General features: G+C 36.3%; 1 protein-coding gene across 2 annotated transcripts in view; it reads left to right on the forward strand.

Moving 5' to 3' along the window:
- Positions 1-13,756, forward strand: part of GSK3B (glycogen synthase kinase 3 beta) — a 191,867-nt gene that overhangs the window by 79,191 nt on the left and 98,920 nt on the right. For both annotated transcript variants that reach the window (XM_049785914.1, XM_049785915.1), the window contains exon 3: positions 3,400-3,483. In XM_049785914.1, coding sequence (XP_049641871.1) covers positions 3,400-3,483 — 84 coding nt within the window. The remainder of the gene's footprint in view (positions 1-3,399; positions 3,484-13,756) is intronic.

A 13,756-nucleotide genomic window follows, 5' to 3' on the forward strand; every position in this document is an offset into this window, starting at 1 on the left:
CTGGGTGCTGAAATGAGATAAAATGACGTGCACAGTACCCCTTCAATAATAGTGCATACCACAAGTGTTTAAAAGGAAAAAATGGCGGGCAGGGGGGAGAAATGAGAAAAAGAGAAAGATGAGAATATGAAAGAGAAATGACAATGGGGGAGAGGGAGAAAGTAAAATGAGAGATTAATAAGAATGAGAAAAATGAGAAAGAATAATGAGGAGAGAAAGAAAAATGAGAGAGAGAAATCAGAATGAGAGAAAGAAAACAATAAGAGGAGAGGGAGGAAGGAAATAAATAAGTAAATAAATAAATGAGAATGAGAGAATTTCTGACCAAAAGTCAGAAATGTGGGAAATGTACTCTGGTCAAGGGATGTATACAAAGTATGACTACAATTCGACCATAAACAACTTTGTAATCATGGTATTTAAATAAAGCAATTGATAATTCATAGAAAAGAATCTTTAGAGCAATTTTGATAAAGAAACATTTGTCAAACAAATCATCACTGTGAAGTTCCAGAGTTGAGGTACTCATGCATAGAGATAAATGAGACCCGAATGGTATCAGCGAAAGAAACCCAAATAAAATGACTCCCAAGACAAATCCTAGCCAACTGACAAAAGCCTTCAATAGATAAAGAATACTGAAAGCAGCAAAATCAGTGAAACAAATTACATATGAGAGTTCTTTGGATTTATAGCTTATCAAATGAGACCCTCTTTCCCCAAGATAGTGGGGGTAAAAATACTCAATGATATTTACAGATCACTATAAGATGACTCTCAGCTATTAACCCAAAACAAAGGCAGTCCCCCATCTTCCTCTTTCCTTTAAACCTAGGCCTTTGATATGTAAAAGTCAACCTGGATCTTACTCCACCTTCCTCACCTGTTAAAATTGTACTGAGAGTTTAAAAAAAAAAAAAAAAGACAGTCTGCCTTTGGTACACTCAAAGATATCACAAGTCAAGAAGCCTAAAACAAGCTAATAGATTTGAAGAAAGACATCGATATCAACACAGTAACATTGGTGACTTCATTAACTTGATAGATTTACAAGATTGAAACTCAGCAAGGTAATACTGGATTTGAAGGAAGAAATGGCAGAGGGGCTTTTCATCCTCCAAAAGTTGAATACACATTTCCTGCAACTTACCCAATATGTTATCTATGATAGAACACAAGCTAGGCCACAGAAATAAACCTCTATAAAGCCAAGAAGATAGAAATAGTATCAACTATCTTCTCAGACCACAATGCACTGAAAATAGAAGTTAATCACATAAAGAAATGGAGAAATTACTCAAACACCTGGAAATCAAATAGCTCATTACTGAACAACCAATGGGCCAGAGGAAATCAGGAGCAAATAAAAAGATTCCTGAAAATAAATGAGAATGAGAAGGGTACAATGAAGTGTTAAGAGGAATGACCATATCTCTGCAAATATTCATGAGGAAGGTAGAGTCCACATAAATAACCTAACTGCATAGCATAAGAAACTGAAAAATGACCAACCTGAAGCAATTGGGTGGATGGGAATAAGAAAATGTAGAACATAATGAATTTGAATTTTAAAAAAAGTAAAGACCCCAAAGATGAATGAAACCAAGAACTTTTCTTTAAAAAAAAAAAAAAAAAGATAAAACACTAGCAAGACTCATGCAGATAAAGAACCCTAATTAACTAAATCACAAATGAAAGGAGTGACATCACAACAGATCCCAGAGAAATTCAAAGGATAACTAGAGATTACTTTGACACACACACCACACCACACACACCTGACTACTTAATTCTTGGTTCTATACTTAAGGATTTCTGTACTATCATCACTCTGGCCTCATTTATGTTTTTTTTTTTTATTGTCTTCTCAAAACTCCAGATTATTATGATTGAATTGATTTACTCTCTAACTCTCCCCTCATTAAAACATTTATTTTTCTTGTTCTCCAATCATTTAATGTTTTGTAATTCTTCTGAATCATTTTAAGTAAAAATTTAATTTTCTGTCTGTGTAGCTGATATTTTGGTTTTCTGTCTGTTATGTAATTCAATATTTATTAACTGCATTATTTTTGTGGCCATAACTGATAGTACTACTTCTAGCTTAGTGATTAGGGTACATTCAAAATGTACCCTAGTGTGATTGTGTGGTACAGGTATCAAATAAGGAGTTCATGCTGCACTTTAGCCCTTTGACTATCCTTATTCCTGTATTCTTTTAAATATTAATTTTGAGATCTTGTGTGTGTGTGTGTGTGTGTGTGTGTGTGTGTGTGTGTGTGTATACACACAATGGGAGTTTTTATGCTATAGGAAGGCACCTTATTCTTTTAATGTTTCCTTTTTATAAAGAATGAGCTTTGGGGCCAGACTGATAGCATAGCGGTAGGGCGTTTGCCTTGCATATGGCTGACCCAGGTTCAATCCCTGGCATTTCATATAGTCCCCCAAGCCTGCCAGGAGTAATTTGCCAAGAGTAATCCCTGAGTGCTGCTGGGTGAGGCCCCAAAACAAAAAGAATGAGCATTAACTTGCAATAACCTAAAGGAAAAATGATTTGTATAGACCATAAATTTATAAGTGATACACAATTTCTAGTGTGTCTTATTTTAACTCTCTGAAAATTAGCAACTGTTTTAAAAGGGATCACTCCCAGATTTTTCACTATACCTTGGAAAATAGGATTTGTGATACTTGTCTTTGTGCCCAAATTTATTTGTATGGTGAAAGTTTTTTTTTTTTTTTTGGTTTTTGGGCCACACCCTGTGACGCTCAGGGGTTACTCCTGGCTATGCGCTCAGAAGTTGCTCCTGGCTTCTTGGGGGACCGTATGGTGAAAATTTTAATTGTAATTATAGCTGGAAAAATTTACAGCTAATTTCAGGTATGTGTTACTTATGAGATACTAGTCCTTCTCAAGCTCTATGTGGTAAAATGCTAGATTTAAAACTTAATGATTGAACTGGAATGATTCATTTCTAAGTGCAGAGCCAGTAGATGCTATCCTTCCCCTTATTCTTTGGCTGTGCTCCCCCATCCCCAACTCACAGGCAAGCAAACAAACCAGAAACAAAGCAACCAAGCAAGCAAAATAAAACCTTCACAGTTATTTGAAGACCTAATATTTTTGTAAAACGGAAAACATGAATATGAATCATAGACCTAAATTGCTGTTAAATTACTTAAGTATTAATTTTCAGTTTCTAAAATTTTCTTATTGCAAAGCATTAACATAGTTCATAGGCCAGTAAAAATTCTTACTTTTAGTGTATGGATCATAGGTTTTACTAACATTTATAACCTATTCTTTTTAGTTTTTAATGTTTTTCAGAAACATCTTAATTTATATGATCAACAGCAGTTAAACTTTTTAAAATATTCTTGTTTATTTCTTTTCAGAATCGTGAACTTCAAATCATGAGAAAGCTAGATCACTGTAACATAGTTCGATTGCGTTATTTCTTCTACTCAAGTGGTGAGAAGGTAGGTCTGATACAAAGTGTGTACTAAATATTGGTGAGACTTGTTTTTCTTTTAGAATTAGTTTTCATTTCTGCTGACTCCCTGTGATAACTTTACAATCATATCAAAGAATTCTTGCAGTTTTTTTGTTTCGTTTTGTTTCATTTTGTTTCATTTTGGGACCACACCCAGTGGCACAAGGGTTCCTCCTGGCTCTGACTCTGGAATCACTCCTGGCGGGCTGGGGTGTGGAGACCATCATGTGGGAGCCAGGGATTGAACCCTGTTGGCTGTGTGCAAAACACTCCCTGCTGTGCTAATGCTCCCAACCCTAAATGAAAGAATTCTTAAACAAAAACATTGAGATTGTGGTGATTTATTCAGTAAACATATATATTATTAGTTTAGTTAGGAATTTAGCTATATCAGGATCATTAATACTAATGATCAATCAAGACTGTTAATAAAAATATACATGGATTGGTTTTTAAGTTTTTTTATTTGTTGGTTTTTGGTTTTTGGGTCACACCCGGGAGTGCTTAGGGGCGACTCCTGGCTCTACGCTCAGAAATCGCCCCCAGCAGGCTCAGGGGACCATATGTGATGCTGGGAATCGAACCACCATCCTTCTGCATGCAAGGCAAACGCCTTGCCTCCATGCTATCTCTCCGACCCAAGAATTTTTTTTAAATATTAGTCTTCAGTACTAAAGCAGATTGTAAATTAAAACATGTCTGTTCTTTTGTGCATCTAGAACCTCTTGATAATTATCTATTTACTAAATGGAGGAAAAATGATTCATTTTTCTTAAGTTGGAGTTTAAAAGGGCACATGTTAACAGGAATTTTGTAGGACCAGAATAAGACTTAAGTATTTGGAAAGCAAGTTTAATGTATTATTACGAAGTTGTTTTATAGAGTTTAAGTGTCTACTATTTATAATCAATTATATATAATTATATATATAAATTAAATTTATAATTTAATTCTGTAAAAACACAGGCTAATTAAAAAATTTTTGTACTATGAATATAAACACAATATTACCATGTCGTAGACATGTTTTGTCACCTAACTTAACCTTTCTTATATAATGTCCCAAGAATACTGAAGAATAATGTTTAGATGGGATCATTGACATGGTCACTTTAGACAAGGACTTGGTGTTGAAAGGCAGTAAAGTGATATACTTAATACACCATCAATAACAGTATGGTAAACTGCAGGTGCCTAAAAGAGGAAAAGAAGAGACTCTGGAGAGATAGTACAGCAGATAGGATGTATGCCTTGCATGTGCCTGACCCTGATTTGACCCTCAGCATCTTTTTTTACCCCTGGTACCACCAGGAGTAATTATTGAGTGCAGAGCCAGAAGCAACCCCGGAACATTGCAGGGATTGCAAAACATACAAATTAAAATTTAGAAAAGAAAATAATTCCTGTCATAGAGGCAGTCAATGGGTAGTAGGGATAAGTAGGCAGTGCTGAAAGGATTGATGTTGGAACATTGTATGCCTGAGACTCAGTAATGAATATCTTGAACTGTAATTCATGGTGATTCAATACAAAATTAAAAGAATAAAGTCTTCTGCTTTTTAGAGCTAGAGTGTTCTATATATGTTAGAGCCAATTAGCATATGTTACTATTTAGTTCCTCTATTTCTGTTCTATCTATTCTGTCTGTAAATGAAAGTACAGTCTTAGTCTCCTAGAATTAGCTTTTTTTCCTTTAAGTTTATCAATATTTGCTCTATGTATTTGAGATTTGGCATTTGGCACATGAGTTAACTCATATGAATTAAATCAGTTTGACACATTGACATTTTATTAGATGTACACCTTTGCTTTCCCTTCCTCCCTTCATCCTACCCATGACTGGCTGTGCCAGCACTTATTTCTGCTCAGCCTTCAAGGATCTCTCCTGGCAGGGTTATAGGGACCATATGTGGTACTGAATGCAAGGCTATTGCCATATCCCCTGTACTATCTCTGGCTCAGATGCCTTTTATTTCTATTGCCTAGAACCTCATCTGATGGAATGACATTTCATGTCTTTCATGTCTTCTAGTATAAAGAGATGAAAATAGAAATACTTATCTTGACCCATATATTAAGGGGAAAGGTATAAGTCTTTAATTTTGAGTGTAGGAGGTTTGGACATTACCCAGTTATGGGGATAGAGCCAGGGTTGGCTGCATGCCAAAATTAATACTTTTTTTGTTTTTGTTTTGAAGTCACATCCAGTGGTACACAGGCCTTCTCAGTACTCTGCAGACTGGGGAGTAATTTGGGGTGAGGGATTGAACATAAGTTGGTCGTGTGCAAGGCTAGTACTCTACCCATTGTATTATCTCTCTGGCACCCCAAGGCAACCACTTTAATCCCTGTACTGTCCTGTACTATCTGTAGCCCTATTTTTATTTTAAAAAAGTTTTGGTTTAGGGCTTACTCTTGACTTTGTTTGAGGGACCACATGAGATGCCTGATTAAATGGGGCCAGTTGTTTACAAGGCAAGCACCTTAGCCTCTGCTACTCTTCAGCTCAGATTTTTAAGTATGGTTTTAGCTCTGGGGATTTTGTATATTCATTTAATAGCTTGCGAACATTCCTTTGTAATTTTGAATACTTTTATCATGAAAAGGTATTGAATTCTTTTTTTCCTAACAATTGAAATGAAATATTACGTTCTTTTTATTAATAAGGCACTTAACAATATTAATTTGAAGTCTTTGAATTTCTGGAATTCTACTTATTCATGGCATATTATAATTTTCATATTTTAAGTTTTCATATTTTTGTACCCATTCTCATAATGGTTATTAATTGTCTCCACTTCACTTCCCCTGCAATGTGATGTTTTGCCTACTTTTGTTTGGGGGTAATGTTGACTTCATAGCGTAAGTTCTGAACTGTTTTCCTCATACACTTCCCCCCCATACCTTTTTTAAAGAAAGATTTTATAAAAATGTTCTTTTTTGATGCTTTTGGTAGATATCTTTAGTGATGCTATTTTTTTTTATCTTTTTCAAACTTTAGCAAGTTTCAAATCACTAGTTTAGTTTATTGACTATAGTATTTTTAAAGTTTCTATTTTAATTTTGACATCTATTTCATATAAGTTATCCTTAAAACAAATTTGCCTTTAGAGTTCTTTTTATTTCCATAAGGTAATTATGATGCCTCTTTTGCTTCTATTTTGAACTTAGTATCCTAATAAGTTAACCTAATGTTAGAAACCTAATGTTAATTGCTCTCCACAAAGATTTCCATTGTATTTTAATAATGCCCATACCATGGAGTTCTTCCAGCTTTGCTACAAATGAAAGACATCTTTCAGCAGAGCACATAGCCTATCCTCCTATCCTTTAAATAGAACCCCTAATCATTCACTATATCGTAATTGGGAATGAGGGCTCATTTTCCCCAGTGTAATACTCCTACTTCTGAGAAGAGACAATAGCATCTGCTGGTTTTCACTGCTTTCCACTCCCAGCATGATATTCTGTCCTATAAGGAACTTATAGATGAGGCACCCAGCATCTCAGCTTGCTGTTTCTGGAGTACAAGTCTTACAGTAGGTTATAAGTAGGAGAGAGGAGGAAGGAGGAGAGATGGTTCTCTCAGTTCTACCCAAATTGAATAGACTCTTGCAACTTACGTCTAAGAAGGATGCCAAGGGGCAGAGAGATAGCACAGTGGTAGGGCATTTGCCTTGCATGAGGCCAACCCGGGACAGAACCATTTGGATTCCTGGCATCCCATATGGTCCCCTGTGCCTGTCAGGAATGATTTCTGAGCACAGAGCCCCTGAGCATAGCCGGGTGTGGCCCAAAAACCAACCAACCAATCAACCAATCAATCAATAACTGTTTAAAAAAAGTAAAAAAAAAAAAAGATGATAGACATTAGTGGCAGCCCTTTTTCCTATGATGAGGGGATGGGGTGAGTAAAACCAGAACTCCACAGTGGAAACTGAGGGGAGAGGGTTTTTTTGCCTACGTGACCCACCTCTTTCAGGAATAGAGCTTCCTTTATATGGAGGTAGAACGATGCCAAGTTTTGAATAAAATATAAATGAGACTCAATGTTTAGACTTGTTTGTTCATACTTTGTATATCTAGAATAATTTCTCAATAGAGATGGGTAAACTTTTTTTGGGGGGCCAGGGTCCTTTGAATAATATATCAAATTATGCATGGGCCATACATTGTAGGCAGATGGACCATGGGCAGCTGACTAGTAGCATACATATCTGTCTTGTCATGCATGTGCCAAGGTCACACCACATAGTTTTATAAACTTCATATAGCTCATGAACCAGATGTTCCCTGTCCCTGATTTACTTATTTAAAATATCTTTATTTAAATACCTTGACTACGAACATGATTGTAGCTGGTTTCAGTTATAAAAAGAACATCCCCCCCCCCCCCTTCACCAGTGCAACATGCCTCCCTCTGATTTAAAGAATTTCCCCTACCTCCATTTCCAATCATTTGGTTAGAGATGTAGTTTAGCAGTGGAACATTTGGTTACATGTCAGAGGCCCTATATTCCTTCCCTGGGAGCATAAAACAAGTGACAGCAACAAATTCGGATTTACAAGTTAATGCTTTCTTTACTAAGATTCTGTAAGTTCCTTAACTCTGGGAAGTCAGAAGTTCCACTCTTCATTATAATGATTTCTTAATGTAATTGTTAGAAAAGATAGAATGAATCAAACACTGAGCACATATTGTATTGTAGAGAAATAGATTAAAAAGTAATGGTTGAGGTATCTAAGATACTGTATGGAAGAAGGCTAGGTTCGAACATGGGACTGCATTTGTGGGCATTCTTTCAGCTGCCAGGGTATTCATAAGAAGGAAGTTACAGAAGAGGGTGCCCACCATTGCTCCCAAGTAAGCCCTGGTGATATCAACCAAACGATCACAATTGTGGTTAGATTGGCATCCCCAAAGGGAACTATAGAGGTTCAGTGATGAGGCAGCCATCAGGAAAATACTGGGTGATGGAGGCCTTGTCCTTGGCCGATACTCTCATCCTAAGATGGTCAGCTTTGTGCTGTATGGGCCAGCGTAACCATAATCTTTCACAGCTCAATTTACATCTTGTTTGAGAAAAGAGTGAGTCTGTGGAGCTGGCCTGGTTCAAATGTAGTGACTACGGACATTTTGGAAAATTCTAAGTAGAAATTCTAATGGCTGGTTTTCTTCTTTAAACATTAGCATCTTGAATTTCATGAGTGTTTTGTTTGCTTTAAAATCAAAACAAAACAGAAAGATAGGCTGTATTAATCTGCCAAATGTAGTTCAGGTATAATTTGGAACTCATATTTCTTGTAGTGTAGTAAATTAGAATGTTTAGCCCATACTGCATATAGTTTTTCCTTTGATGTGTTCTGCTTTGCTAATAATGAGTATTATATACTACCTAAAAAGCTGTTTCATCTGTATTTCAAATATAGAGGTGCATAATCTTTATTCATATAAACACAGTAGTTTCATATGCTAATAGTGGATTGACTTTTGGGGTGATACATCCAATTATGCACAGACACATCCAGTGATGCACAGATTTAATCCTAGCAGTGAGCTCAGAAATTACTCCTGTTGGTGCTTGAGGGCTCATGGGATGCTGGGTTTCAAACTTGGGTCAACTGCTCGCAAGGCAGATGCCCTACCTGCTGTACTGTATCACTTTGTTCCTGCATTAACTTATTTTTTAAATTAAATATTTTTATTTAACACTGTGATGTACAGAGTTGTTCACAATAGTTATTTCTGGCATTCAGTATTCTATCACAAATGTAAAATTCCCTCCAAACTGGTCATCAGCTTCCCAACCTCCCCAAAGCCTGCTTGTATAAATAATTTATTTAATGTTTTGTGAATTACTACTGGGAGTCTATAGAGATTAGTGGAGAAACAGTGAATCTGGGCTTTTGGCATGGCAGCAGTTGTAAGGTAGATTTGTGTATTCAGTTACCAGGGCTTGGGTGAGGCGGGGGGGAATCCTTGTCTCCCTGGGAAGGGCAAGTACAATTAGCTTTGAGGCCTGTATACCTATGAGCTTTTGCTTCTTGTTGTGCTTCTCTTTTGAGAGTTAGATGAGACTATGGCTTTGGCCCCTTGTACAGTCCTGTTGGTAGGCAGTGGATTTACTTTCTACTATTGACCTACATCCTGACCCTTTAAATTCTGTTGGTCATATTTTAAGCCATTTTAAGCCTTTCTTCCTATATTTGTCAGTCTTACAGAATTGCGTTCAATATAAAATTGTAAACTGTCAAAACACTTTCTGATGTATTTACTATTTAGTATATTGTATTAATTTTTTAAATTAGAATGCTATTGTCCTGAATTAGCAGATTTACAAATCACTGCTGATTACTGCATTACTCCTTTTGTCTTTGCTTATTTGCATTTGTTGCTTAGTCATAAAAGGCGTTTGCTTTTACATCCCCACGTAAATGAAATTTAATGAAAATATGCAGTTGCCTCATCAAGAGAAGCACAGAGCCTTGCAAGCCTCTCTTAAATTTGACATTTATTTTTGTTTGTTTAGTCCAGTGGTCGGCAAGCTGCGGTTCGCAAGCCACATGTGGCTCTTTATACTTTTTAATGCAGTTCTTCTGTATGACGGGCGGCCGCTCCAGGAGTCAGGACTCTGCTCCTAGCCTCTGTCAGTGTGTGCCCTGTGTGCAACCCCGGCGGCCTGCTCCACACAGCTCTGATCAGAACCAAGGCCAATGCTAACATTAGTGTTTGTGACTTTGTCAGTCATTGTCAGGATGTAATTTTCTCTACATTGTAAGGCAGATTTTACAGAATTTAATGTTATCGATAAATAATATCGTTCTAAAGTTTTTATTTTATTAGTTATGTTATTTGTATCCTCCCAACCTATGTGGATACTTACATGCAGAATATTCTCAATTTTATTGAAACTAAAAACAGTGTACCATCCTATGTATTTTTGGTTTTAAAAATGTGGCTCTCAAAATAAATTTCAATCGTGGTTTTAGCGAGATTTGGCTCAGTTGAAAAAAAGGTTGCCCACCACTGGTTTAGTTTATACCTAGAGATAATATTCAGGGGTTGAATCCAGATGTTTTTAGGGAATGATGCAGAGCTAGGCCCCTTTAAGTTTAGATTGTTAAAAAGTTTAGGTCTTTTAATTCTATTATTGTTGACTTTGGCTTGGATATTTAGTTCAGTCCTTAATTATTTCCTCGCCAGTGTATTAGAGACAAACTTTTTATTTCACTTTTGTATAAGAATTGCATTGTAGGGGTTGGAAAGTACAGGGGTTAACATCCTTATTTTGTACACAGCGACCCCATTTCTAATCCCCCATACCACATATGAATCCTGTTACCATGAGCAACTGCCAGGAGAGATTGTTTGCATTACTTAGTATGCCCCAACTTTACCACGAAATAGAATCATGTAGAATATATTAATACTCATCTCCTTATAAAAAACCACTATGATTTAACTTCGTCAGGTGGCTTATTAAAATTAAGAAAAAAACAACCGGGGCCGGGTAGGTGGCGCTGGAGGTAAGGTGTCTGCCTTGCAAGCGCTAGCCAAGGAAGGACCGCGGTTCGATCCCCCGGCGTCCCATATGGTCCCCCCAAGCCAGGGGCGATTTCTGAGCACATAGCCAGGAGTAACCCTTGAGCGTCAAACGGGTGTGGCCCAAAAACCAAAAAAAAAAAAAAAAAAAAGAAAAGAAAAAAACAACCAAATCCTAGTTTTAAAAAAGGTACAGTGGTTGGTGGTAAGGAATGACAGAACTAAATATCCAAACCAGGAATAAACACTGAAATCAGGAGACATTATGTTTAAAAATCAAACTTAAATGTGTGTGTGTTCTGATGCCAGGCTGGGGGATGGGGAGGTATGGGATGGACTGAAGGAACATTGGTGAGGGAGGTTGACACTGGTGGTGGGATTGGTTTGAAACACTATGTCTAAAACTCAGCTACAAATTACTTTGTAAATCACATTGCTTTTAAATTAAAAAATTTAGAGATAGTTTTGACTAATGTGTTATTGACTGTTCCAAAATTAAGATTCACTATTCCTTCATTTTCCCTTCTAATTCTTTAGACACTAGTGCAGTTTCATAAGTATTATCCTTCTTCTACCTCACCTTCACTTAGAACTGATTCTGATCTAAATCTTTAGCTTTGACTTTTTTTCATCTTTAGCATATATACATATATATCCTATATACATATCCTATATATACATCCTATACATATAATTGCATCTTCATTTGTAATACATATTCTTACATTAATTAAGGCCATCAGACTTATGCTGTTTTTAACTTATATTTTTCTTAATATTATAGTTTATATTGTATGAACAGGAAGAACTTTATATAAAATAAAATTCTTATGTGCCAGAAAATGGACTTAAAAGTCATCTTTTGAATATTTTATGATCTCATTATAGTTCTTTAAAACAGAATTTTTTAGCTAGGGAACAACAGATAGTCACTTTTAGGCCCACAGGATATTCCAAAGAACCCACAGGCAGGTAAGAAAAAAATAATCACATAAGTAGGTGGCAAGAGTAGGGCACCACAAGAATAGCAATAGTTTTAAGAGGGGGGAGTAAGAAGTAAAGAAAGCAAAGAAGTACCAAGAAAGCCTGAAAATGTTGAGAAGAAGCACTGCTTTTCATGTAGAGTACTAGAGAGATAATGGAGTGGGTGAGGAATTTGCAATGCTCATGGGCCAACCTAGGTTCAGTCTCAGTCTCTGGCACTGCATGTGGTCCTCCTAAAAACTCACCAGGAGGGATCCCTAAGCACAGAGCTAGAAATAAACTGGAGTTCTTCTGGTTGCCTCCTTACCCCGTCACTTTTTGTAGAAAATTTGAGACATTTGTGTAGCTTAATGTAATCCATGATACTTGTTTGTCTCTTATAGGTATATTTGGATTCTCATAGCAGGTTCCAATTGCTTTCATTTCATCAAGTCTCTCTCTCTACATAACTATTTTTCATGGTGCCATTTTAGTTAAACCCATTATTCTGTCATCCTAAATTAAAAATATTTCTTGCCATTGAGCTTTATATAGCATAATATTTGAGTATCTGCAATGTGCTAGGTACTATTCTAATTGAAGGTAGAGTAGCAAACAAAACATATCTTTGCATTTATGGAACTTGGCCTAACAAGACACTAAAAGGTAAAATGTAGAAAGTGTTGAGTATCATGGGAAAAATTAGAGGGGAAGGAAGTTGAGTGTGGGCTTGAGGAATGTTACAGTTTTAAGTGCGGTATTTAGGGAAAGCCACACTGAGAAGGAAATACCTGACCTAAGGTTCTAAGGGTTAAGGCAAGTGGCTTTCTTTTGGAAGTGTGAACATTTCAGGTTGAAGGGCTAATTGATAAAGAGACCCTGATGTGAAAGTTGCCAAATGGATACTTAAGGGGGAAAAATTAGCAAGAAGCTGTTATCACTGAAAATGAATGAATAGTGGGAAGATCATTGGACTAAAGGAATAGAGAAAAAAAGGGAAATTGAATGTGTGCTTTGTAAGATCTTAAAACCATAAACCATTTTTTTTTTTAAAAAAAAGGTCTTTCACAGTTTGAGGCACCATAATTTACAATGCTGCACATGAAGGTCTAATGAAGCAATATTCCAACACTGCACCCATCACCAATGTACACTTTGCCATCAATATCCCAATGATTTATTGTATCTACAACAAACACACTCTACCTCCAGCTCAGTTCTGTATACTAACTCTTTTTCCTTTGCTTTGGTTATTTGGTTATTACTGTTTCTTTTGGTATTTGTTGTTTTCTTACTGTGTTTTATTATATCCCACATAAGAGAAGCATCATTCCATGTCTGTCCTTCTTGTAATTGATCTCATGCAGTTTGATACTTTTAGTTTTATCCATGTAGTGGCAAAATATATGATTTTGTCTTTTCTTATAGTGGAATAGTATTTCTTCAGATTATTTACTGCAGTTGAAGCATTTGGATTGCTTAATATTGCTGCCGCAAACGAAGTAGCATAATGTTTTCTTGAAATAGTGTTTTGGGGCTTTTGGAATGGATGGCATGAAGTCAAACTACTGGGTTATGGGGAGGCTCAAATATGAATTTTCTGAGAAGCGTCTTAATGTTTTCTGAAGCACTCAACATGCCCACCAACAGTGAATAGGGCTTATTTTCACCAACATTCATTCCAACAATGATTATTATGTTCTTTTCGTTTTTGTTGGTTTTGGTGCCACTTTGAACGCTGTGCTCCTGGCAA

This window comes from Suncus etruscus, chromosome 13 (genome assembly GCF_024139225.1).
Source record: "Suncus etruscus isolate mSunEtr1 chromosome 13, mSunEtr1.pri.cur, whole genome shotgun sequence".
Classification (NCBI taxonomy): domain Eukaryota; kingdom Metazoa; phylum Chordata; class Mammalia; order Eulipotyphla; family Soricidae; genus Suncus; species Suncus etruscus.